Genomic DNA, 21,069 nt, shown 5'->3' on the forward strand with positions numbered 1-21,069 from the left:
CTTCGTTATAAATTTTAATAAAACTGATCCATTCTACTGCTCGACGACGTAAAATCTTCCGACGATCATCCGACTATCGATACGATGGAAAATCATCGTTTAAACGCTATGAACGGACCATTATACTTCATCGAAGGTTTTTCTTTCAATGAATAGACTCAAGTCCGTTCAATTCCCATAAATGCGTCAGATTGTTGTACCGTCGGAAGATCCTTTGTCGCTCGATGGATCGCGGTATGTCGTTCTAATTCCGCGAAAGATTAGGATCAACGAGTGAACAGTGAGATATGTTCATGAGAGAAACCTTTGACGAAATCTATCGAATAACCTGCATCTCTTGACATCTACTCGGTGTCGATTGGTTTATCGTTACGGTCCGTGCGATTGTTCCCGTACCGTTTGAGAAAGAAACTCACCGACATCGTGGTGTTCGCGATGATGCGGCAGGAAATAACCCTGGCGAAGCCGACACGAAAGAAACGGAACGTCGATGCACCTATTGATGAATGATTTTCAAGAATTCCATGAAACAATAGTCTTTAGCGAGTTTCGTACTGTTCACGGATTTGTCTACTTGCCATAGATATATCGATGTTCTTGGAGAATCATTCTTGAAGTATTATAGGTAATAATCGCATTTCGCTTCTTTTTTTAAAATTATTTTAGCAGTTTTGTCATGCTATCTATCTTGATTAGATTTTAAGAAAGATTCGTTTATAGTTATACATGAAATGGGTAGTGCTTGGTGGCAGTGCGCTGCATGTTTGAGAGCACAGGAAGAAGATATTTGTGAGTTGCATTTGAGTCACTGTAATCTTTATGATGTACCACCCGACGTGTTCATTTATGAAAGAACATTAGAGAAGCTGTATCTGGATGCCAATAGAGTAAGTATAAATATTACAAGTTCGTTTTATATATGTTTTTGAACAATATTAATAACATACTTTATTACAGATAAAGGATCTTCCACGGCCACTGTTTCAGTGCCATGAATTGCGAGTACTTTCCCTTAGTGATAATGAAGTCACCACGTTACCACCCGCCATAGCATCATTAATCAACCTGGAATATTTAGACCTTAGTAAAAATAGTATGTACCCAATGTTGCTTTCGCCAAAACTGTTTTGTTACAAAGTATTTCTTGATTCTTATCGATATTATATTTATCTTTTCAGGTATTAAAGAATTACCAGATAGTATAAAAGAATGTAAAAATCTTCGTTCTATAGATATCAGTGTTAATCCTTTTGAACGTTTCCCAGATGCTATTACACATATTGTTGGGTTACGAGAATTATATATAAACGATGCATACATAGAATATCTACCAGCAAATTTTGGAAGACTCTCTGCTCTCCTGACATTGGAGCTTAGAGAGAATAATATGATGACATTGCCAAAGAGTATGAGCCGTTTAATAAATTTGCAGAGACTTGACATTGGTAATAATGATTTCACTGAATTGGTAAGTTCTGCTTCGATACAGTTAAATAATTTATTTTACCGCATATATTAATTAATTATATTTTTTTTAGCCTGAAGTTGTTGGGGATCTTATCAACCTCACCGAATTGTGGATAGATGGCAATGATATTAGACGTATACCAGTTAATGTCAATCAACTTTATCGTTTAAATCATTTTGATTGCACAATGAATGCAATTCATATTATTCCATCAGAAGTAGAAGGCTGGAGAGATATTTCGATTATGCATCTTTCTTCGAATGAAATTTACCAGTTACCAGATTCCCTTTGCTATCTACGTACAATTGTGACCCTCAAAGTTGATGACAATCAATTGAATGCACTGCCAAATGACATTGGACAGATGTCAAGCTTAGAGGAGCTTATAGTTACTAAGAACTTCCTTGAATATTTACCGTCGTCCATAGGACTTTTGCGAAAATTACACTGTTTAAATGCAGACAATAACTATTTGAGATGCCTTCCACCAGAAATTGGAAGTTGCACTGCATTATCACTGCTTTCGTTGCGATCAAACAATCTAACGCGGATTCCACCTGAACTGGGTCATTTATCCTCATTAAGGGTCCTCAATCTTGTGAACAACTGTATTAAATATTTGCCTGTGTCTATGTTGAACTTGAACAATTTGAAAGCTTTATGGCTGAGCGACAATCAAAGTCAACCATTGGTGCCACTACAACAGGAATTCAATTGTGAAGAAGATATGATGGTGCTAAGTTGTTTTATGCTTCCACAAAAACCACGACAGGAACTCGAACGTGAGTGTCTTTTATTTATCTACATAATGTATAGATGTCTTGTGATAATATATATTGTATCTTTAATCTTATAAATAACTATTTACTAACTATACATATATGATACGTTATTGCTGCTAGTGGATAATGAGGAGGAAGATGAGGAATGAAATGGTATAGTATAAAATTGAAGAAAAGTACATATTTCCTAGAGTGTATAATAATTATTACTTTCAAATATTTTGCAACTTTAACGTAAATAAATCTATAATTACAATTTTATGTCTGTTAAATATAGAAATACCGCCGGCTGTAGGACTAATTTCGAGTTCAATTGTTGGTACTGGAAAAAGGATATGTTTTGCTGCTGAGGTAGAATCCGAAATCCCTAGGCAACTTCATCGAGCACCAACTCCCTACCCTAAAGAGCTGCGCAACCTTGCTAGGCATGCCCGCAATTTACAGCATCAATCAGCTCACGATCAAAGAGTACGTACCATCGAATACTTGTTTATTACTCACTATATTGAATGATACAATAAAATTGAAAAAATTTCAAATGAAAAATAGCACTGAAAAATATTAGTACTTTCAAGCATAATCAATTTGTGTTGTTATATTTATGTGTACGTATTTTCATATTATAATAAAAATAAGAATACAGGAAGAATGCCAATTGAAACTTACAGATGCATTTAGAACAGGAGACTATGATCAAAGAAGCTATTATTGCAAAAGCTACTACTACTCTGGACCTTACTTCAAAAACTGGAACCTGCTTTCCGCAAAGTTTATTTAATAAGGTATTAATCAGAGAAGTATGAAAAGGAAAGGAAATTTATTAGATTTCAGATTAACTGTTGATGACATTGGAGCAAAATTTAATTGGAAAAGTGTTTCAAGTTTTCGATCACTAAAATGTACATACACAATTTCCTGTTTCTTCAGGGTTCACATTCTTCACTTTCACCTACTGAACGTCATGTATCAAAAGGGTATAAGAACGGTAGTCTTACGGATGTTGGAACAGAGCAATCCGTGTCAGAGGAATCCTCTGACGAAGCAAATAAAACAGTACTTGCAAAGGAAAAAAGTCCGGATATTCGAGAAGCAAAATATATTCGTAATCCCACGTCCGAGTATCTTTCTAAGCCTCCAACAGTAGCAGATTATGTAAATTCTACTTGGAAACCAGATGAGTACTCGAAAGCGAATACAGCAAAAATTGTAGAGTCCGAAAAGTTTGCTGTAGGTAGTAATAACACCGATCAAATTCACGTTCAAACCCCAAAAATAAATGAAGTTCCACCCGTCCCACCACCGTATCACATTGCTGCTGCTTTTTCGAAGAAGGCAGCACTTTTTCAACAGTTAACTCAATGTACGTTATTTATTCTTTCTAATTACTTTTGGAGTTTCGTATACATACTTAGATCTGCTACTGTATACGTTTGAAAAATAGGTTTTAAGCGTACATTTCACTATTTTAGCAGGTCAATCGGACACATCAACTATCGTCTCTCCTCAAATCGATATCGACATATCAAATTCAAACACACCTCAGGAAACTCAAATGCAAAATTACGATGGAAATGAAGAATCATTTAAAGCGGAAGAGTACGTGCGTTTGTGTAGTGAAACATTTTCGTCGGACAATGTAGATGTAACAAACGACGTCTTATTTAACAATGGAGAAACAAGTTTTTCAAATACACCAGATAAAACTAACGTGTTGACAGAACCGAGTGATGCAGAACAATCTTTTGAAGGGGATCGATCGTTGAAGCCAAGTCGAATTCCGATTTTGAAGGCGAAACATTTAGAAATTACGAATTCTGTTTCGAGTATCGATCTATCGAAGAAATGTACGAACTCTTCCGTCGAGGATTACGAAACTTTAAAAATAATAAACGCATCATGCATACCCACGTCACCGGTGACTGGAAAAAAGTATCGAAGTCCGATCTCTACGCAACCGAAACTTTCAGATCGATCAAAGAAAATAGTGAACGGAAGTATCTTGAACAACAATACTTCGTGCGATAATTTAGCATCGTTAAACACACTGAATTTAAACCTGGTTGCAAATTTGAACACAGATGGTCAAGATACGATTTCGAAAAGCATTTCTAATGAAATGACGAACATGAACAGTCCTACGAGCATAAAGAACGAAAGTAACTCCGGTCGAAGCACACCAGTTTCTATTAATAATAAATCTTTGAACGAGGTGGACAATTCTAACGCTAACAAGAATAAAGTTGCTGGAATGAATGAATTGCTAAACATGGAAAGAAAACCGAGATTTAAGTGGATGTTTGGCCCACACAAAAACGCTAATGTAGTATGTTTATTTTTTCTTACGAGAATATATAGGATATTTTTAAGCGTATTGAACAGTCAGCAATAATTAATTATTACGTTGTAGTTGCCTGTTCAAGTTAAAAAAAATCCAGGCCTTGGTTTTAGCATAGCCGGTGGGGTGGCAGGCGCAGAAACTGTAAGTTTTCAAATCTCTGAAAGGGGAAATATATTTTGATCTGCTTGTAAATGAACTTATGTTTTCGTCTCAGGGAATTATTGTGACTAAAGTTAACCCAGACGGTCCAGCTCAAGGTACACTTCGACCAGGAGATAAGATTTTAGAAGTAGATGGCATAGACTTCACCAAATCTGATCACAATAATGCTGTAGCTGTTCTTCGAGCTACCGGTGCAGTGGTGTCCATGATGATCAGCCGTCATCAATGACATCAAGTTAATGGACAGATTGTTTTCTTGTCACATACTATCAGTTCATGTGATTCAGACTGATTACATTTTACGTAAGTCTTTTAGTGTATATATTTTTTATAATCGACATTGATGAAAACGCACGAAAACACAGGAATTTTTATTTTATTTGCTTCGAACGCTTGTTTTCACGGTAGTAGATCGTGCTCTTTCCGACTCTATCGAGCGACTGATTTGTACGACTGAAACAGCGTTACCAAAGGTGAAAGTGGAGGTACTTATTTGAGGGAAAAAAACAAATAATTTCTGGCTTCCAGTGATCATGCTACTTATAAATGCGATAACTTCAAAAAATAAAAATGCAATAACAAACTTCAAATATAAGAATTCGATGGTTAGGCTATACCGTAGATTATGCGCGCGTTCCCTTGCACAATTATCGATGGAAAAGTTTGAAATGTAATGTACAAGAGGTATTTTTAAGATGATATTTCTTCATGGGCAAATTCACAGCTCACTCGTATTATTTGCCCACGTAAGTAACGTAAGATAGTAAGCTATTTAGTGAACAATTAGGGTAATAAGTTTTCTTTCCCTAAATTTCTAACTGCATAAACATATACTTATGTTGTTTTGTGGTGTTTGTTGTATTTGTGTCAACTCATTTGTTCTCTTTGCGGAGGGCTGACAATGTGCCAGAAACAAAATACTATTTATTAATTATATATATAAAAAATAACTATATAAAAATGAATATACACATATATATTATGCATATATATATATATATTATATATATATTATATACGAAAATTATCTTTGATAGGCGGACGGGATTCTTACAGACATTTTTTTAATATTTTTTATGCCTAGGAATGATTTTTCTATAAGATTCTAATTTTACCTTATAGATTTTTGAAGCGCACAGAGTTCCACAAATAAACTTATTTTATTTATATTATTTATGATCTGTGATTCATAAGTAGCACGTTTGGTTTTTATTTAAAAATGTATCTGTGAGAATCTTGATACAGTAGCAGGAGAAAAAAAATATTCTTCTATGTGCCGTAATTTTATTCGTAACATTTATAATAATCTTACCATTATTGGTCTTGAAAAAATATGGTTCATTGCAAATTTAAAATTGTTTAAGTTTAAACGAATTTTTTCGTTCAACGCATTACTTATAAGAATTAGATTTTTATATTTAATGTCTCGTCTATGACAATTTTAGATATTTTTGCTTGCCATTGATTCGTGATACGTCTACTATATTAAAGACTAAAATATATTTTAGTAATTCTTTTTTTTTTATCATAAATTCAGATGTTAAGTCATTAACAAAATGAAACTGTTATTGTTGTGGTTGTGAATTATTATGATGTTTGATTCATTCTATATTAAAGGAACAAATGTATGTACCTTGTAGAAACTGTTTTTAACAGCAGTTATTGATATGGCATAATGCCAGACCGTAAGATAAAACACTACTTTTCTATGTTAGCGGAGCTGTACCGAAAGGTGAAAGTTATTCATGTAAATGGGGTAGAGCTGTGAGATAAATGTTTAGAAAGGTTGTATGATGATGTATGGCACAAATGAACTGTTCATGTCGAGATATCAGTTATAACAAGTACACTCTTTGTATCCCAGAACTTTTACAGCAAGATAACAATATTGCACTTCACTTTACCTCGCATACCGAATAATTACAATGGATATTCTCGTTATCTATGTTCTTCTTTTTTTTTTTTTACAAATTTAGTTGTAGTTTTAATTAATTTTGCTAAGCATAGGAATATTTAGGCGATACGTTTTATGCATTTTTGAAAATGTATTTAAATATTGTATGTATTGCTTGTTTTATATTTTCCTAAGTATTTTGCAAAGTAGATTTGAAATGGTTATTTTTTCATATTAATTTAAGCATAAGATTCTGTGGTAATTTCATTAAAAACTCCGTCACATGTACATGTTATGGTTATAGTTACAACATGATAGCTATACAATGGAAATACATATATGTATGAATGCGTGTGTCGAGCATAATTTCAAATGTATATAAAATATTCTATTCTATAACTGTCTAAGCTACAGGTTGTTCAGTATGTTCTTCGAAGCTACGATGAAGCTTAAAACTTCCAAAATTGAAAAGTATAACAGAAAATGTATATTTTCAGAAAGATTTCCTCCGAGTAAAATCTTATTCAGCGAATAAGAGTTTCTCTTTCTATAAAGAAAAATATGTAGAGATCGCATTTTGATATATTTTCGAAACAAACTAAGAAAAAAAAAAAACAGATTATTTTTGATCCTCACTTTTGCTTATGTATTTTGTGAAAGTAATTTTTAATGACCATATACTCAATTACGACGTATTCTTAGTCAAAGTTATACATGATTCAAGTACTTCTAATTTAAGCTATATCGACAAAACTGATATTATAAAAAGTATGATGTTTTCATCACCTTCTTGAGGATACATAGTTCTATTATATAAAAGCAGCTACGTATTTAAATTTCTGGACTAAATACATTACCAATAGTAATCTGTATACCTAGTCATATTGGGAAATAAGAGTATGATTGATGGTGAATTGTAGTTTCATCTAATTATGTTTGTATTTATATTAATATTTTGTGTAGTTTTTTTAAATATGAGTTTTACTTCGTAAGAACTAATAATAAAGAAAAATGGTATATTTATATATGCATTTACGTTTAAAGAAATACTTTCATACAGTTATTCATAGTAAGTGTACACATTGACTTTTGCATGTGCATTAAGTTTCTCAACAGGATTAAATATTTTGTTTAAAATATTACAATATTATTGTCACTAGTTTTGCATTAGTCTTTTATAAGGCAAATTGATTGTGACAAAAATTTTGGACCATGAGCACACATATACAATCTTTTCTACTACTCTACTACTAAACAGACTGACTACTTTTTGAGTAAATATTTATGTGGCATTTAAGGGAATGGAATGACTGTACAGGATATGTGTGATTGAAAATGCGATACATTAAATTATGTATATACAAATTACATATATACTATATAAACAAATAAGTGGTCGTACTTGTTATAGAGACTTTTATTTGGGTTACGATTCTCTTACAAATTCTTTTTCCTGCTGAATTTTTATCTTATAATAACGATTCTAATGCTTCAAAGATGAAATAATCTTTTATAAAGAGCAATCGTTACGCAAAGATATTAATCGGTACAGCCACTTCCTTAACATATTTTTTGTATATCTTCCATTTGAATAATTTGTATGACAATGTGTATAGATTAATGTACAAAACTGCTCACAGTTCGACTGGTCACCATATAATAACTACCATACAGTTGTAATGCATTGAATATGTTAGAAAAAAAAAAAGATATTTTACCTTTATCAAAAAGTCCTAGTTGGTTGTGCAGCAATAAATAAATTAATATTTACGTACAAAATGTTTTCAAACTTTTATTCTATTGTATAGATTCGTTAAACCCTCCAAGATTTGTATTAATAAAAGTTTCAACCGTTAAAATTGTTATATCTATATATGTATATAAATCGTATATGACTCACGTATTGAGAAAATGAGTTCATCGATGTATCTCGTTGAACATATAAACGTGTTCACGCTCCTATCAGCAGGAATACAGGATTTTCGACGTAATATTTCCAAAGATTCGAGTACCTTGCCATGGTGACGCCGTCCACTACTCGATGATCAGCAGCCCAGCTAACCGAAATTATATTCGCGGCTATCACATTTTCTTTCTTGTCGAATCGCGGCAATTTTTGCACTTTTCCAAATGCACCAATCACAATTTGCGGAGGTAGGATCACCGGTTTCATGTACGTACCACCCACCTACGAACGACGGTTAAAAAATAATTTAACCAGTATATTCATGACACGTGACTAACAAATCGATATAAACGAATTCTAAATCGATAATGTAAGAGACGTTAAATAACGATCGTTCTCGATGAATCAGAATTAAAATTAAAGCGATTGCGAGACGCAGTTAAATAATTAACAAATCGAAACCACTTGATTTGGAGGCAATCTAAATTTCACGTTGAAAATAAATAATTAAGAGCCGATATTGGGTAGTGAGAATATCATTCGCGTTCCAGAAATTTGCTTCAGTGAATCCACGTATGTATTTTTACCATATGCGTACCATATCATAGTTCGAGTTGAACAAATTTTATTTATGAATTACGAATAAAAATTTTAGACTAATTCGTAAATGAACTTCTATGTACGTTTCATCCATAAATTCATTTATAAATTAGAATCTATTAATGAATTTTTTGAATTAATACATATTCGGAAGAGCAAAGTTGTGGACAAGTACTAGTTTATGAATGAACCTAACATTTTTATTCGTTATTCGAAAATAAAATTTGTCTAACTCTAATCATAGTACAGTAATTCTACCTGTACGGACGTAGTAAACTAATTTATCGCAAGAATTCATGAAATAGTGAAAAATTAACGATCTCAAAAGGTTAGAATTGCAAAGTAACATCGTACGAGGTCACTTCATGGAACCAATTCATTTTCCTTGACATCTCATTATAAGATATAATTTGTTTAGCTCCTGAGTGCAAAATCCTGCCATCCATTGATAATAACAATTATCCTTGTCTAATTAACCCAAAATGGACTCAATATTGACGTTGTTGTGAAACGAATTAACAATTTACGTAAAGGTATCTCGAAGAGGCACGTGAAATTTCGTGTAATAACAAAATATATATACACATATTTTTGTATATATTGTAAAATGTAAATATTTTACCCTCCAGATTTAATTAAACAGGCGGATTGAAATTATTTTAATAATAATGGCAATAACTAGACTTACGATGCCAATATTCGACAACGAGAATGTCGTATCTGTTAAGTCTTGAAGCGGTATCGATGCTTTTCTCCCGAGTTCCTGAAGCCTGTTCAGTTCCTTCGCGATTTCCAGGATGCTCAGGTTTTGAACGTTTTTAATATTCGGTACCACCAAACCGTCAGGTGTGTCCATAGCGATACCGATATTATGGTTTTCCACAACCCGTATCGTTTGATTATGTTCGTTGAGCCACGCGTTCAGATTTGGTACTTTTTCCAACGCTCTGGAGGCTGCCTTCACAAAGAAAGGCATCAGACTTAAAGAGACACCTTGCTCTTTTAGGGAGTCCTTTGTTTCGTTTCGGTAATTCATCAATTCATTAATGTTGCACTCGTCGCTGTACACGAAATGCGGTATGCTCTGTAAACATTTTATTTTGTATAGATATTTCTCTGGAGGTTCAGTAATGCACGGCTAACTTTCGACGATTTATCTTCACCCCTTACACAGCAGAAAAGGAAAGAGAATCGATACAACATGCAATACAAAGAGATGCCGCAAGAAGATAATAATCATGCAATAAGGTAAGTTTTAACTTTCCGTATTTTTCATCTTATCTTTTTAAAAACGATATAAATGCATTGTTGGGATTCTTCCGAGTAAAACAAGTTCAAACATCATATAAATTAGATTATTTTTAACTAATTTAACACATTCGCTATGCTAATTTTTAGGTACTTCATAACAGTTATTCAGAATGAAAGTTCTTCGTGACAGTTTTGATCAGAATTTCTATATAACGGTTCGAAACAAAGCCCTGCGCATAACTTTCACTGTCGGGTCATAAATCTTAGGAAAGTTAACCATGCATTATTGTAATCGAACGTTTACTCAGGGCGTGCAATTAACGAAGAAATATACGCTTCATATTTGGACATTAAAAACTAACGGTGGAACGAAACGATTGAAATGCTATCTAGCATTTCCTGTAACGGTTTAATCGTATCTCGTCTGTCAACGTTAACGTAGAAATTCGGCCGAGTGCCTGGCGCAGAATCGATTGCTATCAATCGTGAGTGTCAACGTCAGTTTTAGACAACGCATCTCTATTATCGGTTTCCCGTGACTCTCGTGCGTTTCGACTGTTGACGGTACGGTCGGGAATTACGTTGAAAAACGCGCCGCAGGATATTAAATTACAACTTTCTTTTTCTCGTTTTGTTTTCGTTCGCTCGTCGCCTCAACTAAAACCCTTTACGTCACGGTCATTTAATCGCGGGACCAGTTTGCTCATCGCGTAATTAACTCGCGCTTCGCCGCGCATTGTTTTATAACGATTAACCGACCGTTTATTCAGCGGCCACACAACCACATGGGTTAGGCGATAGTCGAAATTCTGCTAATTTTGTAATTTACACGTGGCAGGCACTTTAAATAGCCATAGTTTATTAATATCACGGCCCACAACGCGCGTGTTATGACCCTAACCGAACAGTTTTCTAGTATCGCGAAAAGTGAACCATTGTAATAATATACGCGAATGGTAGTAAAATTCGAGCACTTTGTTTAGACTGCCGCTTACAAAAACGTCAGGGTCGCCTTATTTCAAGGCATTATTTACATTTAATACGATAGGAACGGTACATAAATCGTTAGGTAACAGAATGGTTTGCGATACCAGTTACAAATGACACGGAAAGCAAAGGAAACGATAAAATGTATTTCCGTGGAATTTTCGCTTTTACGATTTTTCTTTTAAGTGCCTGAATATCCAACTTACCAAGGATTGCGTCATCGTTTTCCACATATGCTTGCTATAGCCTTTTATCGACATCACTTCACCGATTGTTGATTTTTCCTCGACCTTTTTCCCTGCGGAACTAGCAGAAATTTTTTCCAAATGTGCCAATATATCCTCCTTAAGTACTCTGCCACCTTTGCCTGTAGGAACTACGTCCTTTAACTTGATATTGTTCTCCATGGCTATTCTCCTGACCGCAGGAGTAGCCAGTGCTTTTTCTACTCCATTTAGCGCCGCGTGTTCCATTCCCTCGCTCACCAGGGTGTTCGTATTTTCAGGCTTTGTCGTCGGCTGCGGTTTGTCTTCAATCTTTTCGGTTTCCGTCTTCCCATTATTATCGTCGTCCAATTCGATATCCAGTAATGAATCACCTATCAGTGCCACGTCGTCCACTTTGTAGTGCAAGGTCTTAATTAATCCGTCGTAACGGCTGGTAATCGTTACAGACGCTTTGTCGCTTTGGACCTCGCAAATGTTATCGAATTGAGACACCCGGTCGCCTGCTTTCACGAACCTATGCATTCAAATGCGTCAGGTACAGTTCAGTTGTCTTCACGCTACATTTAGGCTGAAACACACTGTTACCAGTCGATGCATGTACAGGAGACGAACTTTCTGTACATATAACAACACTGTGATTCACTACAAAATTTCGTCCACTGTATCTATCACGTTACATCTCGTTATCTGGAAGCGACTCGTCTCAAATAAGGAAAGAGATTTTCTTAGGAATAAATACTTTTAAGGGAAAACTGGTCGATAATTGTGAAGGATATGTCGGATATGATAGTTAACGGAAAATTCATTGTTTTGCTCACCATTCTTTTATAGTGACGTCTCGAATTCCTTCTCCGATATCCGATAGTTTGAAGGGAACGACGGTTCCGCATCGAAAGCAGCTTACAGAAAGGAATCGACATTTTTGATCGTGTACATTCCTACCCTAAATAAACATGGATTTCTTTGTGTACTCGTCAGCAATAACTTGAAAACCTTATTTTTGCCCAAGTAATTGCGTGTATTTTTTATCGTAGACTTTATATTGGAAGCGTCGAAACGAAGAAATTGCGCGTCGAGTATTTATATTAAACCCGAACTTCGAGTATGTACAGTGATGTCCTTCGGGTTGAGACTCGGTCGGAACCGGGCTCTCTCAGCCTGAAGGACAAGTAGATGAAATTAAATCGCTCTTATTTTCTCTCCAAGTAACGTTTGATCGAGCTATGTTTCTATTGAGGAAAAGAATGCGAAACTAATAAGAAGAATGAACAATTTCGACACCCCTTTTACGAAAGCATAACATTATAAATTCAGTAACTCAGTATTTTTCGAATTATTTACTATTCAATTTTTTAATACCTTAAAAACCTTTGTCAATTAAGAAAGAATCGATAAACAAATAGTATCGTGGATCCAACGATAACGAACCGAAATGCATTTTCTCCCCCTTTATTTTTGCATTTATTTATTGAAATTAATTAAACTGTACATGAAAACACCTACCGTAAATATTGAGTAAATTTTGTTGAAATATATTTTTGCCTTTATTTGCAGTAGATTTTATATGTGTTTGAGGTGTAAAAATAATAAAAATAATTCATATCATGATATATAAATATGCTATTTCTCATTGAAACAAGGGAAATATGCATTCCATGCAATTTAAAATGACTAAAATGAACATAATATTGTATCACGTAGTAGTATATTTGATTTGCGTAGTACATTCGGTAGCCATGTTTAATTTAGAATTTGACTTGTGCTGGCTCGTTGGAGGTTGTAAAGCGAATAATAATCGTCACGTAAACAGTCATTTGAGGATAAGCTTTAGAGAAGTAAACGTAAGGTAATGCAACCACCTTTTGAATAATTTAAACGATTCTCTAATTAAAGCATCCATTCACTGGTAATTTATTCCCAGTCTTCAAGACGGTCGCTAATCTTAATGGAGTCGTCAGAGAGAACGCTTCCATCTGTAAGTGATTAACAAACTACACGATTTATCGTATTTTCTAAGATTTGCATTTAAGAAAAGGAAATACATATCGCGATACAGTTCAACACAGTGATTTCCAAGTGTGTAGCAAATATATAACTTATATAATTATGTAGTTGGAGGATAAATTGTATATTGTGCAGATTACGTATTTCCTGAGCGTTTTGTTACATATTCGATCGAGTCCTTCTTTACAACACGAATGCTGCGGTTAGCAATTATACGGTATCCTCGATCGAAACTTCGAAACTGTCAACGTGATGCAACAATTAATATTGAACCGAATACGTATTCCACTCAAAGCTGAATCGAAATTGACGGAAATTCACCTCGAAACCCACGCGATTCCGTATGAAATCTCTTTTATATCTGAACGCAAAATGTGGACGCTTCCGCCTAGCTTTGATCGGTCGGGCACACCACGTGTTAATTTCATTTTTGTACCACGCCACGTGTTTATTGCTTTAGCTGTAGTTCTCTATCGTATAATTTGCTTGAGACCACAAAATGGAATGGCGTCCTAAGAGCCGGCGTCCCCTTGCAGATCATATTGCCGCTCTAAAGGTTAAACAAGCTCGATATAAACTGAATATAACAAGGTTGCTAACCAATTCACCGCATCACGGTGATTAAACACATCAAACGACACGGCTCACCGAATATTTGCACTTTCCTGTGGTTCTGTTCGCACGATATTAAACACGATAAACGTTTACCAATTCTTTAGTAACAGTATATACATTTACTGGTACGGATACATAAGTGCCGGAATTGGATGTAAACACAGTGTCGAAGATCACCGAAGATTGCCGAGATCGTACGATGCTATTCTCTTTGTGATTTCTATGGTGAACGATGTTACGATTTCTCTCGAAGAGTGTCGCTTTTTGTTGTGTTATCTTACCAAACGCGCTAAAGCCACGAACCGCCAGGTTAAAGCCATCGTGTCGAATTTGTTCCCGATCTCAGTGTAAATGTTCTTTCCCAGAGGAAACGACGCAGCTATCGAGAAAACTGGAAATCGTCGTGTAGCGTGAAGACTGACGCGAAGAACTTTCGGCCGCGCGTGTTGTTATCGTATAAACCGTTATCAAAATCTATACGTATCCGCGTGCTGGATCGCGGCATATTACGCAACGACACTGGCACTGGTTGAAAACATTCAACAGCAAAGAACGCGATTGCATTCATCGACGGAAGATCGAATCCTGAATTATCGTGAACAGTATGCACCATTTACTAATTACGTTTTCTCGTAAACTCGATCGTCGTGGGTCGAATACCTCTCTTTAGGTTCTATCCGTTGGGGAAGGTCAATATTGTTGATAGTCGAACGAGGTTTGTCTACAGCCCGATACGGTTTTAATGGCATTCAGAATGTACATCGACTGTCTATGCAAATGAAGGTAGCCGTAACTACCAATTATCCTTAAATGACACTTTGACGATAAATACTGGTATTTTTGCACTGTTGCACTCAAGTTCCTAATAGAAAATGGAATACAGTAGAACTGTATTTTTCTGAATGCAAAAAAAAAGAATTTTTCTCATACAGATAAATAATTAGGGAAAGAAAGCTCAATTATGAAGAGTACAAATTATTGGTTAGAATTTGTTGATCAGTGGCAAATTTATCGTTTTTTAATTTTATAAGATAAATAGTTATACTTTCTATCGATATATGGAATTAATTTTATGCATTCGAAGATCATAAATACGAATTACTTTGAACGTTAAAGACATTGCAAATCGATCATGTTTAATTTCACTCATACTTCATTTACATATCATTTACATACTGTGTTTTATCTAATCACTGTGTTAGCATGATTAGCATAATTCTGCGTCATTAGCATTGTAGCTTTCACTTTTTAAGCGATATTAACTTTTCGTTATGTTATCTTAGTAATGATTTCATCATCAATGTTGATTTCTCGATGTTCAGAAACATTATTATCCAAGGTTCGAATAACTGGCGCGTCGTTCTGTGGTTGTTCTGATAATAAGAGTTTGGTAGCGGGTTCGATGAATTGGGCAAGGAGTCAAATTTCGTACGAATAAATGGAGTTCCACCGTATTCGGGATTTTGTGTCAACCTATTTCGGGCGATTTACCAGAATATTTTCGAAGCTCTCTCGTAGTTCACGAAAATTGGGCCCTGCATGAAATACGGGTCATGAATATTCTTATAGAGGTCGCCGTCTGGCAATAAGACACGCTCGAATGCAAAATCGACTTTATAAAATGGAAGTGACGCGTATAAATGCAGAACGCACACGCATAATGTTTATCACGAGACTTGGTAAGTGAAAGAAGGTGATCAAACGAGCTTTGTTTGCGCCGCGTTCTCGTCTTCCTTTCAAGTATACAGGGTGTTCGGCCAACCCTGGAAAATAGTTTAATGGGAGATCCTAGAGGCCAAAATAGGACGAAAATCAAGAATAGCAATTTGTTGAGTGAGGCTTTGTTAAAAAGTTATTAACGTTTAAAGTTCCATATCGACCGGAAAATTTTTCGGTGAAAATAAATTTTTTCAAATCGTTTTGGAAAAATTATTTTCGGTTCTGGGGGTCAATTACAAGCATTTTTGGTGAATAGACATACTCCCGAAATCCTACTCAGTTTCGAGAAAAAAATTCCTTATCGAAAATGTAATTTCTGGCCAGAAATGTCTGCCCGAATTTTCATGTGAATCTTTAAAACGTCATAACTTCTGAACGGATTGGACGATTTTAATGTTTAAAAAAGCAAACTACGCGTATTTTGGTGGAGAATATGTACAAATCGCAAAAATATTCGAAAAGTTGGTCCTTGACCCCGGAAAATGAGAAAAACCCCATAAAAATGGTCCAATTTTCAAACAGTCATAACTCCTAAAATTGTGAATATATTTCAGTGAAACTTTTTTTTGAAGTAGAGCTCATGGGTACCTACAAAAAAGTATTAGACAACTTTTCTGTAGGGCGTCAAATAAAATTATCAAAAATGAAAAATGAATTTTTTAGAAAAATCGACAGGGGGTAGGTGCCTAAATTTTTCGGCGAAAATAAATTTTTTCAAATCGTTCTGGAAAAATTATTTTCGATTCCGGGGGTCAATTACAAGCATTTTTGGTGAATAGACATACCCCCGAAATCCTACTCAGTTTCGAGAAAAAAATTCCTTACCGAAAATCTAATTTCTGGCCAGAAATGTCTGCCCGAATTTTCATGTGAATCTTTAAAACGTTATAACTTCTGAACGGATTGGACGATTTTAATGTTTAAAAAAGCAAACTACGCGTATTTTGGTGGAGAATATGTACAAATCGCAAAAATATTCGAAAAGTTGGTCCTTGACCCCGGAAAATGAGAAAAACCCCATAAAAATGGTCCAATTTTCAAACAGTCATAACTCCTAAAATTGTGAATATATTTCAATGAAACTTTTTTCTGAAGTAGAGCTCATGGGTACCTACAAAAAAGTATTAGACAACTTTTCTGTAGGGCGTCAAATAAAATTATCAAAAATGAAAAATGAATTTTTTAGAAAAATCGACAGGGGGTAGGTGCCTAAATTTTTCGGTGAAAATAAATTTTTTCAAATCGTTCTGGAAAAATTATTTTCGGTTCCGGGGGTCAATTACAAACATTTTTGATGAGTAGACATACCCCCGAAATCCTACTCAGTTTCGAGAAAAAAATTCGAGTAGATACTAAAATTTTTAGACGAAATTAAAAAATTTCCATTACAATAATTTTTGGTGAATGAACATACCCTTGAAATCCCACTCACTTTCGAAAAAAAAAATTCGTTTAAGTGGACAAATTTTATTAATAATTTTTGACAATAATTTTATTAATAACTTTCTAAGCTTCAATCAACAAATTGGTATTCTTGATTTTCGTCTTATCTTGGCCTCTAGAATCTCATGAAAATTTCTCCCAGGGATGGCCGAACACCCTGTACAGTGACTCACGAAAGTAACCGAAAGCTTGCCATTGAAATTTTCGGACGATTGCAATTCCCTTGCATCGATCTGCATATTCTAAGATCGTAATCTAACCATATTATTTTATGGAAACATAAACTGAGAAATTTATGATAGCATGCTGGTACGATATAGTATTTTTAGAACTTGAGTCTAACGGTTACATTTGTATTGTTTAACGTTTAAATAGCGAGCGCACGAATACGTTCGCGAGCCATTCTACACACTTCACGCGTCGCTTATCGAGTAACCGATCAAGTACGTACCTTTTAGTTGAAAAGCTCGTTGGTAACACTCCTGGGCTCATCTTCTTACGTAAAAAGCAGAAACGCTCGAGTTCTGATCGATGAAGGCGGGAATAAAAGATACCAGGTGGAACGATATAGCCGGATAAGTTAATCGGGATTGGACGAAGTAATGGAATTCGGTACTTTTCGCTGGATATTTTCATCGTCTTTCGCTAAAATGCGATCTAGTTAAGAATACGTATTCCAGAGTTAGCCGACAGTTGTTTTGTTACCGAGGTGTTTCCAGGCGGGCCAGGCCCGGTTGCACGTTATCTTTCAAGATATTAAAACTAGGCTTCTGGATGCAATCGGTTATCCGGGACACGGAGCCGAAAGCGTCGGATAATTTGATTTTCGTTGCGCTGCTAATTTATCGGTCGCTAAAATCAGGTTACAGTTCCATAAGTCATGAAGCAAATGTGACGCTTGCGTCATCGAATCTATCTATGGATTTTGTCATCGTTTCGAATGGGACGCGAATTATTTAGCGGAATGTTTCGATAATGCCTCTGCCGGCTTTTCGCGACATATGGCAGTGGGCAAAAATTTAAGACGATGCATTGGAATTTCGGTTATATCGAATCTTTAGTCCGTTACTGTGCGGCTTAACGATCGTATTCATATTATGGATCTGGAAGGCGAGTTCGTTAATTTTAATGCGAACCAGCAAGGAATCGGAGGTAGGTCGTATATTTAATTGGTGCCCGGAGTTTTATTCGGAGTGGGTATTTATGATACGTTCTGGATTTAGATTCGGGACGGGTATTTGATTAAGTTTTTGGCGATATTCGATGAAGAAAAGCGGGCGATGCCAGGTTACGTCGATAATAAATTCAAGAGCTCGTTTCGACGGGGCAAATCTATTTCAATGCTTTCGGTGTCATAATAAAAGATACAAAGTTATCTTTTGTACGTTACTTCGGATTTAGGGCTGCACGGTGAATTATATTCCCTATCTTGCGTTTACGGTCGTTACGCTCGTCTTCGACGATAAATATTTTCCGAAGAACAACTACTCGACTCATTCGCATACGTAGTCAGAGAAACGTCGTCGAAGATTACAATTTCAGGCATCGAACAACGTGAATCTTATGTAACAAATAATGCGTTCTGCGTCGGTTAAGAATGGACTCTAATTTCGAACTAAAATGTACTACGTTTATTCAACTACTCTATACAGGGTGTTCGGCCACCTCTGGGAAAAATTTTAATGGGAGATTCTAGGGACCAAATTAAGACAAAAATCAAGAATACCAATTTGTTGATCGAGGCTTCGTTAAAATGTTATTAACGTTTAAAGTTCCGCCTGTAGAACGGCAATCTACGAACAGCTGCGCGCGCGTGATAGCGGTTCTCACTCAGCATGAGAAACTCTACTTACTGACGTATCGACAGTCTTACAGTTTTGTGAGTGAGAACCACTATTACGCGTACGTAGCTGTTCGCAGATTGCCGTTCTACAGGCGGAACTTTAAACGTTAATAACTTTTTAACGAAGCCTCGATCAACAAATTGGTATTCTTGATTTTCGTCTTATTTTGGCCCCTAGAATCTCCCATTAAAATATCTCCCAGGGATGACCGAACACCCTGTATAGTTTTTAATTTTTCTCCAATCTTTGATTTGAGATACTTTCCGAGGTTTTCTTTTTGCAAAGATTAACGCTATCGTAAAACTTTCCAATCGATTGCATTTGGGATTGCAATCTTCAAGGTTCACTTTCGCGTTTACAATCGTTTTGACTAGTTGGAAATGTAACACTCTACGAACGTATTCGGCATTGCAATTTTTTTTTTACGCGTGTCTCGAGCTATAAACTAAATGTCTTTCGGCGTCTTGGACAATGAAATTCAAGTGTCGTAATTGTACAAGTCAACTGTGTATCCTGATATTGGTCGAGCCGGGTGAATGTTCGCCTTAAAGCGATTTGTTTATTGTCTACCGTTTGTGGAAGTAATATACAGTAGAACGTCGATTATCCGAGCATTGTTTATACTTCGATATCTGCATATGTCTCGTAAATATTAGACATAAATACATAATTAAAATTACATGTTTCACTTACACTGTGAATGACAAAAAAACAGAAAGTTGTTGGATTTGATTTATAATATTAAAATGATGATCAAAGCAATGATTAATAATTAGATCGGATAAAAAGAAAAATAAGTAATATATGTTTATAAAAATTATTCTATTACATGTTTCCAACTTTGATTTTCCTAAACCGATCGACCGAAAAATCGTTTATCGGATCGAATTTGTCTTCCTATTAGTCCGAATAATCGCCGTTTTACTGCACTGAATTTGCACGTCACGTTGCCGACCTAGTTCAACATTTTCCGCTATTTTTGTTTTCTGTATCATTGACTCCATTTGATTCTGTGTATTCACGCTCGCGAATTCCGGTTATTGTTCTATAGTGTCGTACGGCGATTTATCGAATTGCACTTCATTTCTATCCTTTATTGACTGTTGGTAATTAACCGTGTCGCGAATACAGAACTTGAAAGCAGACGAAAACATGGTCGTAATTGCGATCAATATCGTCGTTTAACGATCGGCTTACGATAAACATCTGAGACAGGAATAATAGAAACGATTCTTTAAGACGTTACAGATGCTAATCGCTTGCTGAAACAATAGTAATTAAAAGGGGACGGTATTGTTCAGAACAGAGTTAGGCGTCTTGGAAGCTTTTTCTTCGCGTACCTTCGAAGTTACTTTCGAGGATCATTTGACTAGAAATCTGTTTCAGAAGTCGTATAAATATTGTATAAAAAGCTTCGAATAAACGTAAAACGCACTTGGTTATCGGCTGCTGAAATAAATTATTCGTTGTTTCCGGGAGAGAAATACTTGATGGTGACCTGCTGCGTTGGTACCAGCACCATATTATAGTTTTATATTAATAACATAATATAGTAGTATTAAAGTAACACTATAGGCGCACTGTAGTTTCGCTATACTCCGTCGATACTAAAGTTGTACAAGGACGTAGTCAGAATTTTTCAACTATCCCATATGCCACAGCCTCGCTACGCCCTTGAAGTTATACCATATTATTATTAGTATTGTTGCACCATAACGTGGCAGTAGTAGCAACGCAATAGCACAGTAACATGACGATACCATAATGGTATAGTAGTCTGCCCAGGTCTGGTTAATATTTCGTTACAAAGATCATGGAAAAGCAATAAA

At 35.4% G+C, this 21,069-nt stretch overlaps 3 protein-coding genes across 11 annotated transcripts in view; 2 read left to right on the plus strand and 1 right to left on the minus strand.

Annotated features, from left to right (window-relative positions):
• The first annotated feature begins 17 nt into the window (after positions 1-17).
• Lap1 (leucine rich repeat containing protein 7 lap1) lies at positions 18-8,058 on the plus strand. 5 transcript variants are annotated; one of them, XR_013080769.1, is made up of 12 exons: positions 19-625; positions 721-887; positions 958-1,093; positions 1,179-1,468; positions 1,539-2,250; positions 2,528-2,718; positions 2,919-3,032; positions 3,178-3,610; positions 3,720-4,573; positions 4,658-4,729; positions 4,803-5,053; positions 5,159-8,058. XR_013080769.1 is itself a non-coding variant. In XM_076778652.1 (11 exons), exons 2-11 carry the CDS (start codon positions 732-734, stop codon positions 4,977-4,979), a joined length of 3,132 nt encoding a protein of 1,043 aa, XP_076634767.1. In that variant the 5' UTR covers positions 18-625; positions 721-731; the 3' UTR covers positions 4,980-8,058. The 5 variants fall into 5 exon arrangements, 4 of the variants coding, with proteins under 4 accessions (XP_076634767.1, XP_076634765.1, XP_076634766.1 ...); XM_076778652.1 differs by having other exon boundaries at positions 18-625; positions 3,723-4,573; positions 4,803-8,058; XM_076778650.1 differs by having other exon boundaries at positions 705-887; positions 4,803-8,058.
• A 321-nt stretch (positions 8,059-8,379) lies between these two features.
• On the minus strand, positions 8,380-15,108 carry Dbct (Dihydrolipoamide branched chain transacylase E2). Of its 4 annotated transcripts, XM_076778679.1 has the most exons (6): positions 14,220-14,452; positions 13,475-13,588; positions 12,434-12,558; positions 11,595-12,193; positions 9,839-10,234; positions 8,380-8,832 (listed from the first exon to the last, which is right to left on the minus strand). In XM_076778679.1, the coding sequence occupies exons 4-6, from the start codon at positions 12,135-12,137 to the stop codon at positions 8,596-8,598; spliced, it is 1,176 nt and encodes a 391-aa protein (XP_076634794.1). In that variant the 5' UTR covers positions 12,138-12,193; positions 12,434-12,558; positions 13,475-13,588; positions 14,220-14,452; the 3' UTR covers positions 8,380-8,595. The 4 variants fall into 4 exon arrangements, with proteins under 4 accessions (XP_076634794.1, XP_076634791.1, XP_076634790.1 ...); XM_076778676.1 differs by lacking the exons at positions 13,475-13,588; positions 14,220-14,452 and adding an exon at positions 14,845-15,108 and having other exon boundaries at positions 11,595-12,129; XM_076778675.1 differs by lacking the exons at positions 13,475-13,588; positions 14,220-14,452 and adding an exon at positions 14,516-14,778 and having other exon boundaries at positions 11,595-12,129.
• Atg4b (Autophagy-related 4b) overlaps positions 10,356-21,069 on the plus strand; it is a 47,549-nt gene continuing 36,835 nt past the window's right edge. Inside the window, exons 1-2 of one of the 2 annotated variants that reach the window (XM_076778673.1) lie at positions 13,371-13,461; positions 13,537-13,590. Coding sequence is in view for 1 of the 2 variants with exons in the window: in XM_076778669.1 (XP_076634784.1) it covers positions 10,367-10,398 (32 nt within the window). In the remaining variant the exon portion in view is untranslated. Of the gene's footprint in view, positions 10,399-13,370; positions 13,462-13,536; positions 13,591-21,069 lie in introns of those variants that run through there. The other variant, XM_076778669.1, reaches the window with a different exon arrangement.

Source organism: Colletes latitarsis, chromosome 11 (assembly GCF_051014445.1).
Source record: "Colletes latitarsis isolate SP2378_abdomen chromosome 11, iyColLati1, whole genome shotgun sequence".
NCBI classification, from domain to species: domain Eukaryota; kingdom Metazoa; phylum Arthropoda; class Insecta; order Hymenoptera; family Colletidae; genus Colletes; species Colletes latitarsis.

Coding starts and splice junctions, on each gene's coding strand:
- Dbct (XM_076778675.1), bottom strand. CDS start 14,554: ATGGCTTTAACCTGGCGGTTCGTGGCTTTAGCGCGTTTG. Junction 12,559..14,515: donor TCGTGGCTTTAGCGCGTTTG/GTAAGATAACAC, acceptor ATGTTTATTTAG/GGTAGGAATGTACACGATCA. Junction 12,130..12,433: donor GACGTCACTATAAAAGAATG/GTGAGCAAAACA, acceptor TTGAATGCATAG/GTTCGTGAAAGCAGGCGACC.
- Lap1 (XM_076778650.1), top strand. CDS start 732: ATGGGTAGTGCTTGGTGGCAGTGCGCTGCATGTTTGAGAGCACAGGAA. Junction 1,469..1,538: donor ATAATGATTTCACTGAATTG/GTAAGTTCTGCT, acceptor TATTTTTTTTAG/CCTGAAGTTGTTGGGGATCT. Junction 4,730..4,802: donor GGGTGGCAGGCGCAGAAACT/GTAAGTTTTCAA, acceptor TTTTCGTCTCAG/GGAATTATTGTGACTAAAGT.